We start from the raw sequence: 25,320 nt of genomic DNA on the forward strand, positions 1-25,320 counted from the left end.
TTCTCCCACTTAAAAAGATGAGGCCTGTAATTTTCATCATAGGTACACTTCAACTATGACAGACAAAATGAAAGAAATATCCAGAAAATCACATTGTAGGATTTTTAATGAATTTATTTGCAAATAAGTATTTGGTCACCTACAAACAAGCAAGATTTCTGGCTCTCACAGACCTGCAACTTCTTCTTTAAGAGGCTCCTCTGTCCTCCACTCGTTACCTGTATTAATGGCACCTGTTTGAACTTGTTATCAGTATAAAAGACACCTGTCCACAACCTCAAACAGTCACACTCCAAACTCCACTATGGCCAAGACCAAAGAGCTGTCAAAGGACACCAGAAACAAAATTGTAGACCTGCACCAGGCTGGGAAGACTGAATCTGCAATAGGTAAGCAGCTTGGTTTGAAGAAATCAACTGTGGGAGCAATTATTAGGAAATGGAAGACATACAAGACCACTGATAATCTCCCTCGATCTGGGGCTCCACGCAAGATCTCACCCCGTGGGGTCAAAATGATCACAAGAACGGTGAGCAAAAATCCCAGAAGCACACAGGGGGACCTAGTGAATGACCTGCAGAGAGCTGGGACCGAAGTAACAAAGCCTACCATCAGTAACACACTACGCCGCCAGGGACTCAAATCCTGCAGTGCCAGACGTGTCCCCCTGCTTAAGCCAGTACATGTCCAGGCCAGTCTGAAGTTTGCTAGAGAGCATTTGGATGATCCAGAAGAAGATTGGGAGAATGTCATATGATCAGATGAAACCAAAATATAACTTTTTGGTAAAAACTCAACTCGTAGTGTTTGGCGGACAAAGAATGCTGAGTTGCATCCAAAGAACACCATACCTACTGTGAAGCATGGGGGTGTAAACATCATGCTTTGGGGCTGTTTTTCTGCAAAGGGACCAGGACGACTGATCCGTGTAAAGGAAAGAATGAATGGGGCCATGTATCGTGAGATTTTGTGTGAAAACCTCCTTCCATCAGCAAGGGCATTGAAGATGAAACGTGGTTGGGTCTTTCAGCATGACAATGATCCCAAACACACCGCCCGGGCAACGAAGGAGTGGCTTCTTAAGAAGCATTTCAATGTCCTGGAGTGGCCTAGCCAGTCCCCAGATCTCAACCCCATAGAAAATATTTGGAGGGAGTTGAAAGTCTGTGTTGCCCAGCAACAGCTCCAAAACACCACTGCTCTAAAGGAGATCTGCATGTAGTAATGGGCCAAAATACTAGCAACAGTGTGTGAAAACCTTGTGAAGACTTGCAGAAAACATTTGACCTCTGTCATTGCCAACAAAGGGTATATAACAAAGTATTGAGATAAACTTTTGTTATTGACCAAATACTTATTTTCCACCATAATTTGCAAATAAATTCATAAAAAAATCCTACAATGTGATTTTCTGGATAATTTTTTCTCATTTTGTCTGTCATAGTTGAAGTGTACCTATGATGAAAATTACAGGCCTCTCATCTTTTTAAGTGGGAGAACTTGCACAATTGGTGGCTAACCAAATACTTTTTTGCCCCACTGTACATCTTTTGTCTTGCCCATTCACCCTCTGAATGCAACACATACACAATCCTTGCATCAATTGTCTCAAGGCTTAAAAATCCTTCTTTAACCTGTCTCCTCCCCTTCATCTACACTGATTGAAGTGGATTTAACAAGTGACATTAGGTTGTGTATATTCACTGTGTTTATGCAAGTTTGAGACAATTCCTCAATACATGCTAAATAGTTGAGATCACATTTGGGATCAAGCTCATGATTCGCCCATTGTAAATGCAAAAAGGCTGAAGCATGGGGTTACCCATTTATTTATAGCCACTACAGGTGATATTTCTTATTGCTAACAGCATACCTGATAATATGGACCAACCTATATGCAAGGTCCAATATGTAAAAATGATTTGAAATCATTTTACAAATAGGGCTCAGTTCTGGAGGTGGAAATTATATTTTAGATGGTGTCATTTTATTTTAATTCATTTTGGAATAGAATGTCATTTTATAAAGTCAGCAGAACAGCTTCTCAGAGATGTACTACCTAAACTTGTGCAATTTGCTCACTGATCTTTCATTGTCAGTTTATCTTTGTATTTTTTTTATTTTATTTAAATTTTTACCCCCCTTTTTATGCCCAATTTCGTAGTATCCAATTATTAGTAGTTACTATCTTGTTTCGTCGCTACAACTCCCGTATGGGCTCGGGAGAGACGAAGGTCGAAAGTCATGCGTCCTAGAAACACACCCAACCAAGCCGTACTGCTTCTTAACACAGCGCGCATCCAACCCGGAAGCCAGACGCACAAATGTGTCGGAGGAAACACTGTGCACCTGTCGACCTTGGTTAGCGAGCACTGCGCCCGGCCCGCCACAGGAGTCGCTGGTGCCGCAATGAGACAAGGATATCCCTACCAATTTGCAACAGACACAGAGAGCGCGCAAGACCGAGAGCGCAATACAGAGTTTAGCTGTGAACATTGGAAGAGCAATCTGATCTAATGTGACGACTGCAACATAATGCAGTATTGGGAGTAGTGTAAAATAACCTGACATTGCTTAATTAGTAGCAGCATAACTGCCCGCAGAACAAGATCACTGCTGATACTGAATAAGCAGCAGTTGTTGCAATTTGAACCAGAATAAAAATCTGCATTATAGGCCCTCACAATTTTTTGGTAGACATCTTCTCACGAGCCTTACCACCTCTCCATCATATGTGAATGATTATGGGTCATGCCTAATGTATTCGCCACATCTTGTTTTGAAATTACAATGAAGACCATTGTTCATCAATAAAATGCAAAGTCATACACCTAAATTAATCCAGGATTAGGCAAATACTCTAATCTCTCTCCTTCAGCATATTATCTGTCTCAGTTAAGGAGGCTGCAAGACCGAATGTAAGATTCAGCTTTGCGTTGTTAAATCTAAAGAATATCAGACACGCATAGCAAAGCCAACTACCGATAATTCACTTGACTAAGGGCCCAGAAGAGATCTGCATTAATGTATGATGCTAAAGTGAATGACGTACGTGTGCATAACTCAAGGCAGCAGATAGAAACAATCCATTGGTAAACAAAATATTGAATCACAATGTCTTTTGCATAGAAGTGTGGGCTGTAGCATTTTACTTTAATGATTTAGAATATAGAATCAAGTTTTTGGCACTCGCTATAGGCATCATGCATGTTTACTTTTAAAAAGAGATTTCAATTCTGCCCACACCTCTACAGAAATTAGATCAAATTTACATTATATTTTTTACTGCTGTGGCTTAACTCAAATGGTTTCAAATTATAGAGCAAACATGTCGTAACCCACGAATGATGCAGCGACTACCCTTGGGCCAAATGATAATGTGACTAACAAATTTCAGTTAATTACTATAGCTCCCGCCTTGGCAAATCTGTTTAATTTTGTAAGTGGCGGATCTCTATGGCAAGACTCAATTCACCAAAGTTGTCAAACTCGTCCCAGTGCTGTCTGAGATACTGCGTGTGACCAACAAACAGAGACAGATCCACAGTCCCCTCCCTGATTCCATTGTTGGGGATAAAGTGTGTTGTCACCATAAAAAGGTGAATGGAGGGTATTTTTGTTGACAGCGTTATTATGCTAGTTCACACGCTCAGTTTTACAACAGGTCTGATTTATAAAAGGAAAACCTGTGTAGGTATTGCATTTGCCAAGTTTAAACATTTTAGACCTACTTTCAGAAATGGCACAAGCAGATATTTAGTGTGAAATGTACAGTTATAAATGAGGCCCCTGGTGTAAAAGTCGACTTATGCCACTTTCACTGTGGTCAGAATGGTTGCAATGTAATGTGACTGTTTGGATCCCAAATATTTTAGATGAGTGTTAAGGACTGAACAGCTGTAGCTTGCTCAGACTGTTTCCATTTCTATAGACTTGTCTTTAAGGCCAAGCCCTAACTTGGTATCGGTTCAGATTAAATAGGAGCATCGCATCATAACCTATTGCACAGCAATACTGTAAAATCTTTTACATAAGCTACCTGTCTATTTATTATTTTGGCAGAATGTTTTAATTTTTGCTGTACTTGGCAAAGGACTGTGGCGGTTTCTGAAAGAGAAAACGATGGAAAATGTGACCCGTTTCAGGAAGCTAGGCATATGTCACACGTCACTACTTCACAGGAGAAGCATTTCAACATATTTTTTTTTTTTATCAAAATGCCTTCTGGAACATATGAACTTACATGTGCTTTAACCAAACTTGTATGCCATCTGTAAATACAAATAAAACTGTTGGTTTAGCCACAGTAAAAAAGACCGGAACCTACCCGCTAGTCATGATTGGCTAAGATAATGGATGGGCTGGACATGCTGAGAGGAGTTTGGATTGGTCTGCCATGTAGCATAATGCTGTCGATAACATGAGCTGCTCAGTAGATGATACCGTGGCTTTTTTGAGACATGTTAGCCATGGAGAACTGCAAAAGTGTTGCTACTGCTCAACACAATTGCTGCAAAAATCAGTGGGAAAAAGTTGGACTAATTTCTGTATAGTCAATTTGAACCGGAGTGACTTTACACAACAGGCCCAACAAGCTGTAGCTACAAACAAAACGGAAACGACACAGGACGTCTTAGTTAAACTGGAGTTCCAGTCTGCCGTGAAGCGTTCACCCATGTATACTAAACAAAAATAAAAGCAACAATTTCAAAAAAAGACTTTACTGAGTTACAGTTCATAAGGAAATCAGTCAACTAAAATAAATTCATTAGGTACTTATCTATGCATTTCACATGACTGGGAATACAGATAAACATTTGTTGGTCACAGATACCTTAAAAAAAAGGTAGGGGCGTAGATCAGAAAAGTATTTGGTGTGACCACAATTTGCCTCATGAAGAGTAACATCTCCTTCACATCGAGTTGATCAGGCTGTTCATTGTGACCCGTAGAATGTTATCCCACTCCTCTTCAAATGGTTGTGTTCGAAATTGCTGGATATTGGCGGGAACTGGAAGACCCTGTCGTCCACATTGATCCAGAGCATCCCAAACAAGCTCAACGGGTGACATATCTGGTGAGTATGCAGGCAATGGAAGAACTAGGACATTTTCAGCTTCTAGGAATTGTGTACAGATCCTTGGAACATGGGCCGTGCATTATAATGCTGAAACATGAGGTGATTGTGGCAGATGAATAGCAAGACAATGGGGCTCAAAAGCTCACCACGGTATCTCAATGCCTTCAAATTCCCATCAATAAAATGCAAGTGTTCATTGGCCGTAGCTTATAACCCCACCACCACATGGGGCACTCCGTTCGCAACATTTACATCAGCAAACCACTCGCCCACACAACACCTTGCACGTGGTCTGCGGTTGTGAGGCCAGTTGGACATACTGACAAATTCTCTAAAATTGTTGGACGTGGCTTATGGCAGAGAAATGAACATTCAATTATTTGGCAACAGCTCTGGTGGACATTCCTGCAGTCAGCATGCCAATTGCATGCTCCCTCAAAAGTTCAGATCTGTGAAATTGTGTTGTGACAAAATTGAACATTTTATAGTGACATTTTGTCCCCAGCACAAGGTGTGCCTGTGTAATGATCATGTTGTTTAATAAGCTTCTTGATATGCTACACCTGTCAGGTGGATGGACTATCTTGGCAAAGGAGAAATGTCACTAAAAAGGGATGCAAACAAATTTGTGCACAACATTTGAGAAATAAGCTTTTTGTGAGTATGGAACATTTCTGGGAACTTTTAGAGATCAACAAAAGTAAAAAGTATTATTTGTTTTTCACAAGCTAGCAGGATGGGCTATTAGCTGAACAATAGACTAAACAATTCTTTAGTAAAGGTTGAATAATAGCCGGGATAGGTGTGAACCCCCCCCCCCCAACTTGCAACAAATCATTTGTGTCCATCTTTCCACATTACCTACACATGGTTAATGTCCTAAAAAGGATACCTTTAATGTTTCACTATTTATGAAATTCACTCTCCTCTGAGGAGCCACCACTGTCAGATATTTTGTGTACCCATGCTTAGATTTAAAATGGGAAGGTTAAGCTTTAACTTCTTGCGTCGAGCCATCCCGGACCCGGGATCGTGACTACAGCCTCAAGGCCATTACCATAACGCAACGTTAACTATTCATTGAAAATCGCAAATGAAATGAAATATGCTAGCTCTCAAGCTTAGCCTTTTGTTAACAACACTGTCATCTCAGATTTTCAAAATATGCTTCTCAACCATAGCAAAACAAGCATTTGTGTAACAGTATTGATAGCTAGTGTAGCATTTAGCATTAGCATTCAGCGGGCAACATTTTCACAAAAACAAGAAAAGCATTCAAATAAAAATAATTTACCTTTGAAGAACTTCGGATGTTTTCAATGAGGAGACTCAGATAGCAAATGTTCAGTTTGTCCAAAAAGATTCTTTGTATAGGAGAAATCGCTCCGTTTTTTACATCACGTTTGGCTACCAAAAAACCCTGAAAATTCAGTCATCAAAACGCCGAACTTTTTTCCAAATTAACTCCATAATATCGACTGAAACATGGCAAACGTTGTTTAGAATCAATCCTCAAGGTGTTTTTCACATATCTCTTCGATGATATCGTTCGTGGAAGTGTGCTTTCCTCTGAATCCCATGGGAAAACGCCTGCAGCTGAAGATTACGCACCAATTTAGACAAAGGACACCGGGCGGACCCCTGGTAAATGTAGTCTCTTATGGCCAATCTTCCAATGATATGCCTACAAATACGTCACAATGCTGCAGACATCTTGGACAAACGGCAGAAAGCTTAGGCTCGTTCATGGCACATTCACAGCCATATAAGGAGACAATGGAAAACAGAGCCTCAAATTCTGCTCATTTCCTGTTTGAAGTTTCATCTTGGTTTCGCCTGTAGCATGAGTTCTGTGGCACTCACAGATAATATCTTTGCAGTTTTGGAAACGTCAGAGTGTTTTCTTTCCAAAGCTGTCAATTATATGCATAGTCGAGCATCTTTTCGTGACAAAATATCTGGTTTAAAATGGAAACGTTTTTTTTATCCATAAATTAAAAGAGCGCCCCCTATATCCAAGAAGTTAAACTGATTTATGACACTTGTATTTTCATGAATGTTAAATATGACTATTTCTGTATTCCTGCAATTTCACCAGAAGTTGTCGAAATGGGACGCTAGCGTCCCACTGATCCGCAAGAAGTTAAGACAATGGAGTCACAATAATGCAAAGGGTCTACTGCTCTGAATCAACCATGGGACCAGCTCAAGCATTGTAGCTATGCTGCTTAGGCAGAACGCAAGCAGTCTGAAGCAGATCATAAGTTGAGTGAAATAAAAATAGAAATTTAAACTAATGCCAGAAAAAAACATCTAGCCAGCTAGTTAACGTGTAGGTTGAAGATTACAAGGTTAAGACAATGGGGTTCTAAAATCCCATAACTTTTTGCAATTCACGAGACCAGCTTTGCTAATTAGAAACTGCCCTCAGTCATTATATTTCTATAGGCGGTAGGCTACACTCTTCTGGGCAGGTCACGCTAGAACACTGTATTGAAGATATCCTTATTACAGGGATTTACACTAGAGCTAGCCCTCAACAGGCATACAATCCCCGGCCTAAAGTGGACACCTTCGCTGCGCCAAATACAATAACGTTACACCGCAGAGAATGACAATATGTTTCAATTTGATGTGCGACATGAGAAATTCACACGTTAGGCAAGTGTTGCACACCAACAGATGGAGAAAACCTACACCAGTAGAGCAATTTATTTCAACAATAATCTTCATTTTAATTTGACTTTACAAACAACAAGAGGTCTATTTCTTCAGAGCCTAGACCTATATAAAATAACTTAACTGGCTGAGGTAGGCTATGAGGCTTAACAGCGTAATAGAAGCAGGATTTTTTTTTATTAGGCCTACTTACAATTGCAACTGGTCAAATGTATCATCCTACATAAAACAATCATTTAAAGAAAAAAGTCTGCACGTTCAAACTAAAACAAAGTAAATAATAATTAAAAGCGCACCTTTGTAAATCTCAAACTCTAAAAGTAATTGGAAAGGTAGATACAAATTATGTGACATTGTGGTTACAATAAAGATTTTAGCCCAGAATGCAAATGTTTCCAATTAGAAGGACAATATTTCTTATAGCCCGGCTACTGTTGTGAAAATCCCTCAACTTGCAATGTAGTCGATGCTTAAAGATGCCCTCTGGTGGTCAAACTAGCAATAACTTCCTTCAACTTCAAATTTTGCAACATAAGACTGAACCCAGGTGGTCGGTCACAAACTGTTGAGGACTTAGCATAACATTTGAATTCAACAATGTTTTGCATTGACTTACCCCGCAACCTAACATGCCCGTGAATTCTTAAAATGTGTCGAGGCTAGTCATTTTATTTATTTATTTTACAGTTGGCTACAAACAGTAGCAGCATAAATACTTCAAAGTAAAATATCAACTGTCTGCATGTTCACCTTAAATTCAACTAGACTACAGACCAGCTGCCTAGAAAAGGTAAGGGATTCATTAATAAATCATGTACAACAACTACCACCAGCAGCACAACGGGCTTCTAATGAGCCCTACAGGGGGAATGGTGTGGATGGGTGAGAGAAAAAGGTAAATAATGTGTATGCGCAGGCAGATACATATATAGGCATTAAGCATGCTGTAGGTCACAACTACTCTAAAGCCATGAGTATAAATAGCTTTTTTTACCCGTGTCCGGGTTCATGGTTCTGTCCTTGTCAGTCACCTCTCTTCAACAACAGCAACAAGAGAAGAAGAGAAGAGTGAAGTAAAAGAGACAGACAGAGTTTTAGGATTTATCCTCCCGCGCTTCACCTTCTCTCCCGCACTTGGCGACTCTTCCCCTGTCTGTTTTTGTGTCAGGCAGTATGTCATTCTTCATCCACTTCCAACCAGTCTTGTTTTTCTATTCACTCTGTACTCCTCACCCCCGCTCTGTTTTAAAAGGGCAGGGATTCTTTATCCACATGCCAGCAGTCCCACTGAGCTGTACTCTGGGGACATGACTCTTTACCCAGTCAGGGTAAAACAGACATTGTTCGCATGCACAGTATACACACAGAACCGAGCAGGGGGATTGGGTGCATGTATGTTCCCCGATGTCAGATTGAAATAATACCCTTTTCCAAGTGGTGATATACTGTAGCCTAACCTCCGCCTCTCCCCCCCTGGAAGTTAGTAACCTTGGCTGTTATTGGCAGTTCAGCAGGCAACTCCCAGTGACCTTCAGTCAAATTGGTAGATACCATGGTCAAAGACAACTGCGTGTGAGCATGTGAGAGAAAATTCCTTTTGTCAGATTCTAGTAGAGCACTAACAATAAAATCAATAAATCATTCTTGGGGAGGTGCTAGAGCTGGCCGAGACAAAAAGTCATATTGAGAAAATTAACTATTTTGCGCGATAAAAGTTTTAATAGACAGTTAATTTACATTAGCGGCAGGGCTCTAGACATTTTTTCCAGTGCCTAGTCAGTCAACTGAGATGGTAGCCTATGATTAAAAAAGTAAGCTATTTCATCGAACATCCAGGAAATGCATGATTGATATTTTGATGTTCAACCTGTCAAAATAGGCTACAGAATGATCAGATTTATTTTTGGCTCTTCAGGGAATTTGTCGACATCTTTGTGCATATTGGAGTATAAACTATAATATTCACCACCTGAGGAAGTGGGAAACTAAAAAAAACACTAAAGAGATTGCTAACTCTGAATATGATATTGTTGCTATATAGTCGTGTAGGCTAATTGCTTAATCTACCAGTAAAATGTAGGCTAATGTCCTATAAAAACTTTGCAGCACTAGGCCACATTGGTAAAAGGAAGGCAATGTCACTGTCGATAATTTTTGGTTTTATCATCCAAGCTCTAGGTTTTAGATCCTTCGTTTTATAGTTATGATGAGGTAAGACAGTAGTAAAGGAATTTTAAAGCAATATTATTCTAGATCAAAGGGTAGGTCTACATTTCATTCACTGAATTTACAGGAGGTACATTAAAAAGTATGGTAAAGTAGGCTACAGGATAAACTAATTTAAAAAAAAGAGTAGACTTCGGGCAACAGTCCAACAATTCCTCTCTCAGCGATGTGTCATTCTGGTCATGCACGCCACGGCCGACATAGCTAGTTCGTAGCTAGCCAGAAACTCCCCCCATATGTGTATACATTTCACGGGATTTGTTTTTTGGACCGAAGATGTAGAGATCAGTAAGAAATAGCTTCTGTAGCCAAATATCTTACATTTTCTTGGTCATGATTTAAATGACACACCCCAAAAGCATTTTAAGGCTATAATGACCACAAATACAAAGTTGCCAATGTCTATGCAATTGATACGAACAAGTGACAAAATTAAAACCTAGAGGACTGCATTAAAATATAAACCGTAGACTATAGTGATATTTCAATTATATTGAAATACATTTCATGTTCAATCAATTGAGTTATATTTTGCTACAGGTTACTGTCTAACTTGTCTCAATATATTTCAAATCCTAGATGCTCTTGAATGCTAGTAAAACCAAATGCATGCTTTTCAACCATTCGCTGCCTGCACCCGCACGCCCGACTAGCATCACCACCCTGGATGGTTCCGACCTAGAATATGTGGACATCTATAAGTACCTAGGTGTCTGGCTAGACTGCAAACTCTCCTTCCAGACTCATATCAAACATATCAAATCTAGAGTCGGCTTTCTATTCCACAACAAAGCCTCCTTCACTCACGCCGCCAAACTTACCCTAGTAAAACTGACTATCCTACCGATCCTTGACTTCGGCGATGTCATCTACAAAATAGCTTCCAATACTCTACTCAGGAAACTGGATGCAGTTTATCACAGTGCCATCCATTTTGTTACTAAAGCACCTTATACCACCCACCACTGCGACCTGTATGCTCTAGTCGGCTGGTCCTCGCTACATATTCGTCGCCAGACCCACTGGCTCCAGGTCATCTACAAGTCCATGCTAGGTAAAGCTCCGCCTTATCTCAGTTTACTGGTCACGATGGGAACACCCACCCGTAGCACGCACTCCAGCAGGTGTATCTCACTGATCATCCCTAAAGCCAACACCTCATTTGGCCGCCTTTCCTTCCAGTTCTCTGCTGCCTGTGACTGGAACGAATTGAAAAAAATAAAAAAATTACAAATATATATTATTTTTTATCTCCCTCACCAACTTTAAACATCTGCTATCTGAGCAGCTAACCGATCACTGCAACTGTACATAGTCCATCTGTAAATAGCCCACCCAATTTACCTATCACTCCAGTGTTAATCTGCTAAATTGTAATTATTCGCCTACCTCCTCATGCCTTTTGCACACAATGTATATACTCTTTTTTTTCTACAGTGTTATTGACTTGTTTATTGTTTATTCCATGTGTACCTCTGTGTTGTTGTCTGTTCACACTGCTATGCTTTATCTTGGCCAGGTCAAAGTTGTAAATGAGAACTTGTTCTCAACTGGCCTACCTGGTTAAATAAAGGTGAAATAAATAAAATAAAAACCGCCTGCCGTTGTGCCCTTCCCATTTTTTTTTTTTTTTTTTTACCTTTGTTTAACTAGGCAAGTCAGTTAAGAACAAATTCTTATTTTCAATGACGGCCTAGGAACAGTGGGTTAACTGCCTGTTCAGGGGCAGAACGACAGATTTGTACCATGTCAGCTCGGGGGTTTGAACTTGCAACCTTCCAGTTACTAGTCCAACACTCTAACCACTAGGCTACCCTGCCGCCCCTTGAGCAAGTCACTTAACCCACCCCCACAACAACTGCTCCATGGGTGTCCAGTGTGGCAGCACTCCGCTGCAACCTCTTCAACCTGCATGTCTTTCGGCGAGGTTGGGAGCAGAGGTAAAATTTCAGTGTGACCTTGTGAACAGTAGACCAATAAAGGGATCTTCATCTACAGCCTACTGCACACTCACATGCAAACAGACACTTACTACACCACAAACACCTCATACTGTCTGAACATGTGTGTTCAAGTCTTAACAGTAATACTGAACCTTTGAACGTGTACTGTTTAGGGATGCTGAGATGTGTGTGTGTGTGTGTGTGTGTGTGTAGGCCAGACCAATCTTGAGAAATGTCTAAGTCTGCTCCAGGCCTGAACCTCATTGTTGAGTGCACTGTACGTGCCAGGGCAGCAGCTGGATTGGTTGTAAGCAGTGCTTTCCAAACACTGGGAACAAATTCTTGTTGGTGGGTGGCAGCTCAGCTCATTTCTCCTGGATTGCAGCTTGAGTCTGACTGGCTAGGCCTTAATATTGTTTTGGTTAATTTAGTGACCCACCAGGAAGTCTGAGGGGTTATAGAGGCTGTCAGAATGTTTAGGGAACCACATACATACAAAGTCACTTTTCAACTGAAAAATGCAAGGTGAGGTGGCATCCTAATGATCCCATAGACTGCAGGACAAACATGATGAATCGCCTGAATAGAGAGTAAGGATAGGTTAACTGAATGTTTTAGCACCCTCCCTGATAAGCTTATCTTCAAAGAAAAAAAGGTACATTCTCAGCCCAGTTACAATGAGAAAAGTAAGGAGGCAGGCAAAGAGAGTGAAATTACTTTCTACATTCTAGATAGAAGAGGCTTACAAGTTAATCTTGAAAATAAAGTCTCATTAAAAGTAATAACCATGTCTGCTCGTATTTCCAAACTTGGTACCTCAGTATCCATAGCAGAGATAATTGGCTACTTGACATCCATTTAGTGTCTCCTATGCTCTTTGAATACGTTGCATGTTAATGATATTCAAATAGTCAGGTATTAATTTAAACACTGTGGACTCACATAATTGAACAAAATACAGAGGGTCTACAGAGTGTGGGTGCAGAATTCTAAGACGACCATTACAGCGCAAAGTTCAACCACTAATATGAATACTAAAGCCTATAGTATGTGCAAGTTACCCTAATTGATCATTACATGATGTCATCTAGGCCTAGAGATGTGATGGGTGGTGCACACCGCACTGCTCTTTAACTTTAGATAGCATAGAAGTTCACTTTCATCCAAAATGTCATGGTACCAATAATAGGCTAAGACGGAGAAAGTAGGCTCCATTGCTAATTGAAGTGAAGAAGCATTCAAACAGTGTGAAGGCTAGGCTACATCTTCCTTGGCCTGTGTAAGGGGGTGGGGGGGGGGGGTATTTCCTGTCATGGTGGGTCGGAAGGTGCGACCCTTGCTCCAGACTATTTCAGTTGTGGCCAAACTTCACAACAGGACGTTAGTAACAATGAGCCCCTCTCCACCCCTCACAACCAAGCATGCCTGGTGGTCTCACCGGTTTCCCCTCAGCCCTTTACTACACTGTCTGACAGATGACAGACCAGGAAAGAAAGTCTAGCACTACAGGTGGCTAGTCAACTGACAGTTGAGTCAACATCTCATACAACAGGTCATTGCTAAGGTCAGACCTAATCTGCAGCTCATGTTGACAACTAGGCTACATTCACCATTACCTGTATATTTTGATGGATAGGCTAAATGTGTGGTTAATGTTGTGGGAATCCAATCCACAGGTATTTTTGCAATTCAAATGTCTATGGGAAGCAGGAAATCCTACCCCTGCAGAATGCATCTGGCTCTTCGCTCATGATCTGGAATCACTCAAAAAGGGGCTTAACAGATAGGGATAATAACACGTCTCTTTGCACCACAATAACAGTCTAGTGCCAGTTTTCATCCAAGAGGCACGTTTGCTGAAGATAATAACAAGTTCGTTCACCTCACTATTAAATACCTACAGATAAATGGTTTATTTGTGAGAGACTATTGTGAAAGGCTCTTGGACATATTTAATCCAGTTGTTTTTAAATAGAGTGCTAGTTTAAATAAATACTAGTAAAGAAGCTTGCTACAGTGGGAGAACTGTCTGACTGAATGATGCTGCTGTTGCATTGTGCAGTTTCTCAACACACAACCAACGTTAATCCCTAACCGCACATACCCCGCTGTGTTATCTGAGTTGACAACCTGATCAGGTGGACAGTTGCCATCGTCAGCCTACATGAGCTGGGCGTAAGCAACAGGGGCTAAAGAAAGATGCCGCTATAACAGGTAACTAGAGGTTTCGATTAGATACAAGGGTCATTCTAACTAACGTTACCGTCAAATACTCGGGCGAAATTGTTACAATTTCCAAGTCATTGCATTGGTACATTGTAGCGAGATAGCGCGTTACAGTACCTACATTATGAAATAAAACGAGTTGTGAAAGTTTCCCCCTTGCTAACGTTAGCTACTAAGTTTAACTTCGAAACAACTATTTTAATGGAAACCTCATATCACATAATATAAGTTCCCAGAAAACGTAATTATAAAGTTACATGTTAGACTGTTATCACTTCCCACGTCTTAAATCTTTCTGTAACTTAGCTAACGTTGGCATCCTAGTTAGCTAGCTAGAAGAAAGACAAGAGTTGGGGTTTGCAACCTAAGTTAACAATTTAACCGCCATTATCAAAAACCAATAAAGCGAAAGGTCTAACTGCTGTAAATAACGTACCTATTGGCCCCTCTTTATGTTTTGACGAACGTCTTCCATTCAAACCTTTTCCGAGGCTGCTGTTGTTGCCTCCCTTCTTTCCCGACGCCATCTTCGCCCACTATTTTCGCAGCGCCTCCTCAAATCTTTTAGTCATACATGTAAAAAGAGCCACACCCACAACCAAAACTGCAGCCAGTCAGCGCTGGCAATGCATTCCTAGAGCCTATTAACGTGCTCCAGTTCGACAAACGCCGCCCTCTTTGCTGCGTTGCAATGTCCAAAAGCTTTCCCAGATAATCATCTGTGGTAAACATAGTACAGTACTGTCTGTCAGTAGGATTCCCATCACAGGGAGGTAAACCTTAATGTATTGTATGTAGGCTAGTGACGGCTTAACAGCTGCCTACAAGCTACAACATCGCCAGTGGAGGCTGCTGAGGGGAAGACGGCTCATAACGGTTGGAATGGAGCAAATGGAATGGCATCAAACCATGTGTTTAATGTATATGATACCATTCCACATATTCCCACAAGCTCATCCTCCCCAAATAAGGTGCCACCAACCTCCTGTGCTAGAGACCTATCAAGAACCTCTTGGTGTAATGGTAAGGTGTTTGACTGACTTGGATCAAGTCACAGTTGTGCTACCCCTCAATTTTGCTACAGTGGTGCCAGAAATGGGATAACGATTCCGCGACTCCATCAAGCGAGTCTCATCGGTATGGGTGCGAGGGACATATGACAAATAAATACATTTCATGAAGCTAAAATGCTAAATATGTAAACATGAAAACATAAGGCAATCAGTTTTATAATTTTATTTACAAAGCACAATCCAGGCCTTGAATTATGGAGATTGGAGAGAGAAAAAAAACATTTGGCCAATGCAGACACAAAGCATAGAAAATGCAAACATGCAGAAAAAAATTATCTTATGAATATAAAGTTGTTAGGTATCGGCATTGGTAATGAAAGGCAAAATTGAAAGCAAAATGCCCTTTGACATTGTAGGTTACTGTCTTTTTGGTCCACTAAGAAATTAGATTCAAATATAAGCAAAGGCTGCAAGGAAAACGCAGATCAACTCTATAAATTCAAACATAAGGAGGGGGGGGGGGGGCAGTTAAGAAAATTCCTATCTAATTCCTATCAAATCCCCCTCTCATTCAAGGCTTCTCCCACCCTCTCTCTTCATCCCCCTCCTTCCTTCCCCCTCTCATTCAAGGCTTCTCCCACCCTCTCTCTTCATCCCCCTCCTTCCTTCCCCCTCTCATTCAAGGCTTCTCCCACCCTCTCTCTTCATCCCCCTCCTTCCTTCCCCCTCTCATTCAAGGCTTCTCCCACCCTCTCTCTTCATCCCCCTCCTTCCTTCCCCCTCTCATTCAAGGCTTCTCCAGTTGGATTTCCTCCTCCTCCATAATCATGTTTCCCACGTCTTGGTAGGGGCCCTGGACCAGAGAGCGCTGGATCTGATCATATGTGGAGCAGCATTCCTCCAGATTTAGACCCTGGATATGGATTGAGGTAAGGGAGGTTATGATAGGTTGACTTCCTCTTCCCTTCTTCTAGAACTTGTTTGATTGACTGAAGAATGGTGAAAACAGTGACTATGACAGAAAGACAGAGGATCTCATTCAAGTCCCACCTCATAGATATTCTCCTCTTCCTCTTTGACCCTTTTCTTCTTCAGTTGATTGAGTTTCTTCGTCTTAAAAAGCAGAGGAAGTTGATGACATATTACATAATTATCTTGGCCAATGGTGTGAAAAAGCCCATTGTAGTCATACAGTAAGATTACCATACATACTAGTCCTTCTGGTTACAGCAGTTTTCAAATGACAAAATTCAATATTGGAATGAGAGCAAATTAGGAATATTAGATCTAGTAGCCTAGCATTAGCAGTAGAAAAGGTGGCCTGCTTGGCTCACTGACCTTACAGAGCATCATGGTACCATGCAGAAGCACTGCCACCATCAGTAACATTCCCTCAGCAGTCAGGATGCTGTTCTTGGTGCTTTCACTGATGTCCAGAATCTTCACCATCGGCCCTGAGCAAGGAGAGAGGGGTCGTATAAAGGTCATCAGAGTAGAACTCACCTGCTGCTCTTTCATGGAAGAGATGCAGGCTAGATGTGCATGAAAGAGAGATAGTGGGGGGATGGACAGAGTACCATGCATCAGATTGCAGCAAGACAGAGGAAAATAGTTTGAGATAAATTAGACAAACAGCCAGTGTATGTTTAGCAGTGCAATTTTTTTTTTAAACAATGCTCCTTATGACACACAATTTCCCAGGAAAAACTAGAACCATAGCATTTCTTTAACATTTCAACATTGGTCATTTGAATTAAATCAGAGGGATTACTACACAATGTAGCCATTCACTGGTGGCTTAAGTCTAGGTGCTTTAGGTGGATTGCATTCTACTGGACTGGGCAGTGGTTAACTGGATTTGTGGAACACAAAGCATTCTGCATTGCTTAGCTGGTTTGGCCCCACCCCCCAGACACCCACATGTACAGACACACACATAATAGAAATACTGTACAACAAAGTACTGTGAGTGCAGACCAGGCTAAAGCTTTTGAGGGTTACACACACAAGACCTGAAGGAAGGTGACATGGGTGCTTACTGTGAGGGCTTCACACACACCCACACTCACTGTAGACATGCAGGAAGGTGCCGTGGGTGTATACAGAGGGCCGCAGGGCGCTGTGGTTGAGGAAACACTGGTACAACCCTGTGTCGTTCAGACGGACCTCCCTCAGGATGAGTGTGTGACACATGACCCCTGCTGCCGTCAGGTTCCCCCCATCCACTGTCACACGGTTGTCTCTACAGTCCACTCCCTGAAGAATGCCGTTGACCATGTGGGGGCTGGTGACCCAGGTGGTGTCCACGGCTCCCCCTGTGACTGAGTAGCAGCAGCGCAGGGAGGCAGTGTGAGAGAGCTGCACCTTCAGAGAGGGCCTGTCTGGCTCCTGAGTAACCTGGATACGGCTGAGGTCACCTGCTAGAAGGCAGAGCAGCAGGAGTAGGATGAGGTTGATCCGTAACACACTGATCAAAGGTTAGTTAATGACAGCATATCTGTCCAACTATTGGCCCAAGACAATGATAAAAAGTAACAGTAGCCTACAAAGTAGAAGAACTCCACACAATCCAGAGTGCTGTAATACTATGTCTCTTAACATCAGGTTATTTAGAGTTATAAGTGTAGGGTATGGTTTCTAGTGTGTGATGATTGTGGACTACAGGAAGAGGAGGACCGAGCACGACTCCATTCTCATCGATGGGGCTGCAGTAGAGCAAGTTGAGAGCTTCAAGTTCCTTGGTGTCCACATCACCAACATGGTCCAAGCACACCAAGATAGTCGTGATGAGGGCACGACAAAACCCTATTCCCCCTCAGGAGACTGAAAAGATTTGGCATGGGTCCTCAGATCCTCAAAAGGTTCTACAGCTGCACCATCGAGAGCATCTTGACTGGTTGTATCACTGCCTGGTATGGCAACTGCTCGGGCTCCGACCACAAGGCACTACAGAGTAGAGGTCGACCGATTAATTGGAATGGCTAATTAATTAGGGCCGATTTCAAGTTTTCATAACAATCGGAAATCTGTATTTTTGGGCGCCGATTTGATTATTATTATTTTTTTTTACACCTTTACTTAATCTTTATTTAACTTGGCAAGTCAGTTAAGAGCACATTCTTATTTTCAATGACGGCGTAGAAACGGTGGGTTATCTGCCTCATTCAAGGGTAGAACGACAGATTTTCACCTCGATCAGCTCGGGGGATCCAATCTTGCAACCTTACAGTTAACTAGTCCAACGCAATAATGACCTGCTTCTCTCTAGTTGCACTCCACAAGGAGACTGCCTGTTACGCAAATGCAGTAAGTCAAGGTAAGTTGCTAGCTAACATTAAATGTATCTTATAAAAAACAATCAATCATAATCACTAGTTAACTACACATGGTTAATGATATTACTAGATATTATCTAGCGTGTCCTGCGTTGCATATAATCTGACTGAGCATACAAGTATCTAAGTATCTGACTGAGCGGTGGTAGGCAGAAGCAGGCATTCATTCAAACAGCACTCTCGTGCGTTTTGCCAGCAGCTCTTCGTTGTGCGTCAAGCATTGTGCTGTTTATGACTTCAAGCCTATCAACTCCAGAGATGAGGCTGGTGTAACCAAAGTGAAATGGCTGGCTAGTTCGCGTGCGCTACTCGCTCTGAGCCTTGGGGTGGTTGTTTCCCTTGCTCTGCATGGGTAACGCTGCTTCGATGTGGTGGCTGTTGTCCTTGTGTTGCTGGTTCGAGCCCAGGGAGGAGTGAGGAGAGGGGCGGAAGCTATACTGTTACACTGGCAATACTAAAGTGACTATAAGAACATCCAATAGTCAACAGTTAATAAAATAAAAATAGTATAGAGGGAAATAGTCCTATAATTCCTATAATAACTACAACCTAAAACTTCTTACCTGGGAATATTGAAGACTCATGTTAAAAGGAACCACCAGCTTCCATATGTTCTCATGTTCTGAGCAAGGAACTAAAATGTTAGCTTTCTTACATAGCACATATTGCACTTTTACTTTCTTTTGTTTTTGCATTATTTAAACCAAATTGAAAAATTTTCATTATTTACTTGAGGCTAAATTGATTTTGATGTATTATATTAAGTTAAAATAAGTGTTCATTCAGTATTGCTGTAATTGTCATTATTACAAATACATAAAAATATATACATTTTTAAATTAAACAATTTAGCCGATTAATCGGCATCAGCTTTTTTGGTCCTCCAATAATCGGTATCGGTATTGAAAAACCATAATCGGTCGACCTCTACTACAGAGTGTACATCAGTACATCACCGGGGCCAGGCGTCCTGCCATCCAGGACCTCTATACCAAGCAGTGTCAGAGGAAGGCCCTAAAAATTGTCAAAAGACTCTAGCCACCCTAGTCTCAGACTGTTCTCTCTGCTACCGCACGGCAAGCGGTATCAGAGTGCCAAATCTAGGTCCAAGAGGCTTCTAAACAGCTTCTATCCCTAAGTCATAAGAATACTGAACATCTAATCAATTGGCTACCCAGACTTGAATAACTCTAGCTACATGTACATATTACCTCAAATAACCATTACCCCCTGTATATACCCTCACTATTATTTTACTGCTGCACTTTAATTATTTGTTACTTTTATTTCTTATTTTTCTTTTAGTATTTTTCTTAACTGCATTGTTGGTTAAGGGCTTGTAAGCAAGCATTTCACGGTTGTATTCAGCGCATGTGACAAACACAATTTAATTTGATTGCACAAACATCTGCTCTGGTAGGAGATACGGTTCATTAGAGCAGAACAGATACATTACTCACAGCCAAATAATCTAATGTTCCAAGGGATACAATGAGGAAAATTGTTTTAATGTTACAATGCATGGTTTAAAGGGTTGAAATCTGTTCAAAGCATGTTGAACCTATTCATATTAATTCCCTCAAATGCCATAGTTTTACACTTCGGTCTCATCTTCATCCTCCACCTGTAATGTAACTTCTCAAATAAAGGTGAATATGCACTGAAAGACTAACTACCCTGCATTGTTTATCAGCATATCCTAGCAGCCCCTTACTCACCAGCCCAGAAGCAGAGGAACAAGAATGTCACGACCACCATCCTCTTCACTGTGTTTTATATTGGTTGCCAGTCGTTGCAGACTATAAAAAGCCTTTGTTATTTTGAGTGTTGTGCCTTTCAACACAGCTATACACTTCTACCCAGTTGTCTTGTGAATAAACCTTCCTTCCTCTTTTGTTGGTCTCTCTGTGTCAGGATATATGCTTGAGTGATTGCAGTGTTCTAGAACTCAAAACAGTAAAAGACCCCAAAAATGTTGGTTTTTCTTCCCCATTTATTAAAAAACTGAAAATTACAACAAAACGTACCTCATTTCTTCTGAAGTATACAATTAAAAGCTCTTACACAATGAAATCAAAGCCAAAATACACAGTATAGATCTTGCATATTCATTTGTTTATAGATATACATGTGGCGGATGCATGTGCGACAGACCAGACCCTGTTCTATACAAAGCGCTGGCTAGCTGGTGCAAACATGGCGCTGGTCAAACCTTGTGGTCGCTGAGGTGAACACACACAATACACTTTGTAACATACATACCCCTGAGATAGCATAGTTACAGGGGACACTGCAGGACTTACACAGCCACCCTACAGTCAATCCGCCACAAACCACCTATCTGAAACCTTGGATTACCTAGAAGTAAGGCCAGGGGGGTTTCCGGACCATGTGACCTGACTAGGAAAACCTCCTGGCCAGACCTAGAATGCATGTTGCTTTAGAGATTGCAAGAAAGGCATTTCACTGTACTTGTGACATTAAAACTTGAAACTGGAGACTTGATGTTGGTCACCCAACTCTTTCTACGTTAATTTCATGGTTCTACCTTAACAGCCAAACATCTCCCCAACCAAACGTGTTTGTTTACTAGAGAGCCATTTGGGGGAAAAAACAAGCTTGACCATCAGAACTTGGCACCCTTCTCTATAAATACATTTTATACATATAAAACTAGACCACTATGCATTTGTAAATAGGATACATGAGGGGAAGCAAAGGGAAGAAAGAGAGAGAAAGAGAGAGAGGATTGTAAGCACACGTTTGCCAAGTAGTCTTGAGACTACAGTGGTGGTGGAGGTATTAACCTAAGCTGGTATAACAGGATTTAACCTGCTCATTACTGTGCTTCAATGGTGAAAAAGCCCAAGTTAGAGATAATCTCTTTAACCTCATCTTGTTGCCATCTAGTATCGTATAATACAAGTGAGTTGTCTCACATATGGCAAACAAAAGCTATCCAAGTCTCTTCCTCTTTCTCCCATTGTTGCCAATTGCATAGTACATAATTACAAAAGTTCCTCTCAACAAAACATCACCAACAAAAACAAAACCTCCCGACCCGTTTAAGCAAATAAAATAAAAATACACCGCAACGTACAGTGAAATTGTGAGATAAGAAAAGGTGATGAGAGTAGTAAGGACTACATTTCTACGACTTCTAGAAGGAAGACAGGATGAAGGAGAGATGGAGACTATTATTGTGGACTTGGTGATGAAGAGGGGAACACGAGAAAATAAAGGGGTGGGGGGTGAAAGAAAAAAAGGCAATGAAGTTTCAACACAACTTGTAACTACGCCCTCTGCTTCTTAGAGGAACTATCAATAACATTTGCATAATTACATATTTGGGGGAGGGTGTAAGGGAACGGTTGCTATGGCCACAACGAGAATGCATAATTCAAAAGTGATCGTGAAAGATAACTGTCATTCCAACACTGGTGAGAGTGACGACTAGTCGCGCCTGCAATTCCTGCATCCGAACTCCCCAGACCCGCTTCTTTTCATTCCAGAAGTGGTCTATCGAAACAGTAGCTTAATGCAGTAATGATGGGTCTCATCTCAGTATCCTTCTGTATCTTACTGTACCGCCACCCCATGCTGTCCCTAAACGTGGTGCAGTCAATATCAAAGTGACGCTAGGTGAGTCATGTCTATAACAACACAGTGCAGCCCTGCTCACACATGGTAGTAATGAAGAGAGGATTTGAACGGCAGTGTGATTGTGAAGTGTCCAGTTAAATCTTGTTCATTAGTCTGGGGCAGCAGCATGGATGGATGTATCACAATACAGTCTTCATACAAGCTTAGATATCATTATCTCTCCTCTACGTTTCTACCCACTGTGTTGTTTTCTCGACATGTGGCGCTGGAGTTTGGATGCAGGAGAAGCAGAGAGCCACGGCTGCTTACTGTAGGCATCACTCTCCAATCAGCATGAAGTGACTTTCTCCTATAGTAGTAAGCAGTGGGACAGTATAAACAGCTCATATGAGGATCTACAGGTACATGGGTCTCTCTTTGGTCCCGTTTCCCAGTCCACAGTTCAATGCCACTACTCTAAATCATCAAAATAATAACAATAATTACAATCAACTCCTGAAAAAAAACACCAAAAAAAATGGTATTGCTACCATAAAATGTATCATACAGCATATAATACTGTGTCTCCCTCTGTCTCCCTCCTTTTCTTTACGGAGAAGCTACTAGCCCTATAGTCAGGAAGTCGACTCCAGTCACATCACACGCGTGATGACCGTGCTCCTGTGTGACCATTGTTACTGCACTGGGCTCCCACGCAATGTGAGTATCAGTGTGTGTATGGGTCTGACTGACTGTGTCTATAACCGATTCTTCATTTTATTACAGATTTTTTTTACTCCCTTTTTCTCCCCAATTCCGTGGTATCCAATTGGTAGTTACAGTCTTGTGTCATTGCTGCAACACCCGTACGGATTTGGGAGAGGCCGAAGGTCGAGAGCCGTGCGTCCTCCGAAACACAACCCAACCAAGCCGCACTGCTTCTTGACACAATTTCCACTTAACCCGGAAGCCAGCCGCACCAATGTGTCGGAGGAAATACCGTACACCTGACGACCGTGTCAGTGTGAACTGCGCCCGGCCCGCCACAGGAGTCGCTGGTGCACGATGGGACAAGAGCATCCCTGCCGGCCAAACCCTCCCATAACCCGGACGACGCCGGGCCAATTGTGCACCACCCCATGGGTCTCCCGGTCACGGCCGGCTGTGACAGAGCCTGGACTCGAACCCAGAATATCTAGTAGCACAGCTAGCACAGTAGCACACTCGGGAGGCCCCTATAACCGATTCCACAGCACATTGAACACTGAACTTCAAGTCTTCTCCCTACATCTACCTCCATCACCATCTAATACGCTGCTAATCAAGTTGGTCTTCCAGGGAAAACCCCTTCTGCCTCCTCTCCGCCCTTACTCCTCTCTTTCTTACTGTATCCCTCCATCTCTAATGTCCATCCCATCTCTGTGTATCTGTCCATCCCTCTATCGCACGGCCCAGCACAGTAGCGGGGTCCAAAGGAGAGGCGGCTGAAGTCAAAAGCAGTACACACACCGTCTATATCCCTAACAACATGATCAATTCAAATACTACTGGATGAATGTTTGGGCCATAATTACAGTTCTAATAGGACTCTATTACAGTAACTCCAGAAGGCCATTTTGCTTCTACAACACTGTAACACACAAACACACACACGCAGATCTTCTCAACAATTGGGGTAAAATGTAAAAATGTATGCATGCATGACTAAGTCGCTTTGGATAAAAGCGTCTGCTAAATGGCATATATTATAATAATAATAATAATAATAGTAATACATATTAGCAAATTCAATGTTGGGAATTCAGTGTGGTTGGTCACTTGAATTGGATTATACTAACTTAAAAGTGCATCTCTGCTGTACTTTGGCATGTACTGGATATAGGGGCCTACTAAATGTTCAGTAAAATTTCCCCAAAATCCCAGGTTTTTCAGAAATCTCCGGTTGAACGACTCCCAGAATTCCTCCTTATTCCCTCCTGAATACAGGAATCTTCCAACCAGGATTTGGGGAAAACCTGTGAATTTTGGTTACCAGAAAAAAGTTACCAGAATTTCACAACCCTGAGCATGTTCCTGTCTAGTTCTACAGCTCTACATCGCCCTCTATAGGGCTGACACTAGTATCTCTCTCTACATGCATACATGGGGGTTTATTATACAGTCCAAACCCCTACAGTTGGCAATGATAGATATATTTACTGAACATGCACTGGGGGAAGTATATGTTGTGTGTGTGTGTGTGTGTGTGTGTGTGTGTGTGTGTGTTGCAGAAGCTCACAATCAATAAGCCCAGGCAGCATCTCTCTCACAGCAAACTACTGCTCCAATCTTTGGCACCTGTTTGCAAAACTCCCATCTCTCGCATGCTCACGCACTTGCACATACGAGCATGTTCACAAACACGCACAAACACACCTCCCACATTGCATTACTCAACTACTTTGCGTAAAGCCGTGCTCCTCTGCCTTGCAAGGGCCTCGCAGTTGGCTGCGACCCCCTGGAAATCTTTAACAAGGGCTCAGGCATGGCAGTGGAGCACAGAGTGTTTAGTAAATAGGAAATTCCAGGACGCATTCATCAATCCTCCAAAAGCAACTCGAGCACTCCAATCCAGCACTTACAGTGATCTGAGGAAGACCAAGAGATGACAAGGTTAAAGAAAAGAGTTGGTGAGATTAGAGAAGACAACATATCCTTGACACAATTCTAGTATTAATACCCATGGCATTGCAGAGCCTGAGGTAGAAGTTGGTAACCACAGACCTAAAATCAGATTACTCTAACCCCAACCCTTATCTTAACTAGTGGGATAATAAAAGATCTGACCCTATATCAGTGGTAAAGGAAAACTCCTCCCACAAGACATCAGTATAAAGGTTTGAATATGAAGGTTTACCTGGTGTCCTGAAGGTGGCGCTGTGCGTCTCACTAGAAGTTGCCCCCCTCCAGGGAGAACTTAGACAGGGCCTGCTGCAGCCGGTGGTGCTCCTCCTCAACACTCTGATGGAGCAAGATCAACAGTTAAATGCTGAATCTCACACACACACACACACACACACACTTCACCCCTCCGTTTCCGCCATCCCTTCCTTTCATAATGTTCTTTCCCTTTTGTGGGTTCCCTTGTGACATCACACAGCTAGCTGCAGACAAAGGCCATTGTCCCAGAACTCCAATTTCACATAGCCATTTCAGTCACAATAGCAGCAGAGCAGCACAAGCCCTGGTGAAGTGAT

At 41.9% G+C, this 25,320-nt stretch overlaps 3 protein-coding genes across 8 annotated transcripts in view; all 3 read right to left on the bottom strand.

Moving 5' to 3' along the window:
* Positions 1-14,720, bottom strand: part of LOC109881762 (hormone-sensitive lipase-like) — a 39,459-nt gene extending 24,739 nt beyond the window's left edge. Inside the window, exon 1 of one of the 3 annotated variants that reach the window (XM_020473873.2) lies at positions 14,591-14,720. In XM_020473873.2, the coding sequence (XP_020329462.1) occupies positions 14,591-14,681 (91 nt within the window). In that variant the 5' untranslated portion in view covers positions 14,682-14,720. The other 2 variants (XM_020473874.2, XM_020473875.2) reach the window with 2 other exon arrangements.
* A 655-nt stretch (positions 14,721-15,375) lies between these two features.
* LOC109881789 (B-cell antigen receptor complex-associated protein alpha chain) lies at positions 15,376-20,409 on the bottom strand. Its single transcript, XM_020473902.2, has 5 exons — positions 20,221-20,409; positions 17,237-17,587; positions 16,506-16,621; positions 16,218-16,280; positions 15,376-16,080 (listed from the first exon to the last, which is right to left on the bottom strand). The coding sequence occupies exons 1-5, from the start codon at positions 20,258-20,260 to the stop codon at positions 15,955-15,957; spliced, it is 696 nt and encodes a 231-aa protein (XP_020329491.1). The 5' UTR covers positions 20,261-20,409; the 3' UTR covers positions 15,376-15,954.
* A 68-nt stretch (positions 20,410-20,477) lies between these two features.
* arhgef1 (Rho guanine nucleotide exchange factor (GEF) 1) overlaps positions 20,478-25,320 on the bottom strand; it is a 52,597-nt gene continuing 47,754 nt past the window's right edge. For all 4 annotated transcript variants that reach the window (XM_031787113.1, XM_031787111.1, XM_031787112.1 and 1 more), the window contains 2 exons: positions 24,981-25,084; positions 20,478-24,711 (listed from right to left, as the gene is read on the bottom strand). In XM_031787113.1, coding sequence (XP_031642973.1) covers positions 25,013-25,084 — 72 coding nt within the window. In that variant the 3' untranslated portion in view covers positions 20,478-24,711; positions 24,981-25,012. The remainder of the gene's footprint in view (positions 24,712-24,980; positions 25,085-25,320) is intronic.

This window comes from Oncorhynchus kisutch, linkage group LG13 (assembly GCF_002021735.2).
Source record: "Oncorhynchus kisutch isolate 150728-3 linkage group LG13, Okis_V2, whole genome shotgun sequence".
In the NCBI taxonomy this organism is placed as follows: domain Eukaryota; kingdom Metazoa; phylum Chordata; class Actinopteri; order Salmoniformes; family Salmonidae; genus Oncorhynchus; species Oncorhynchus kisutch.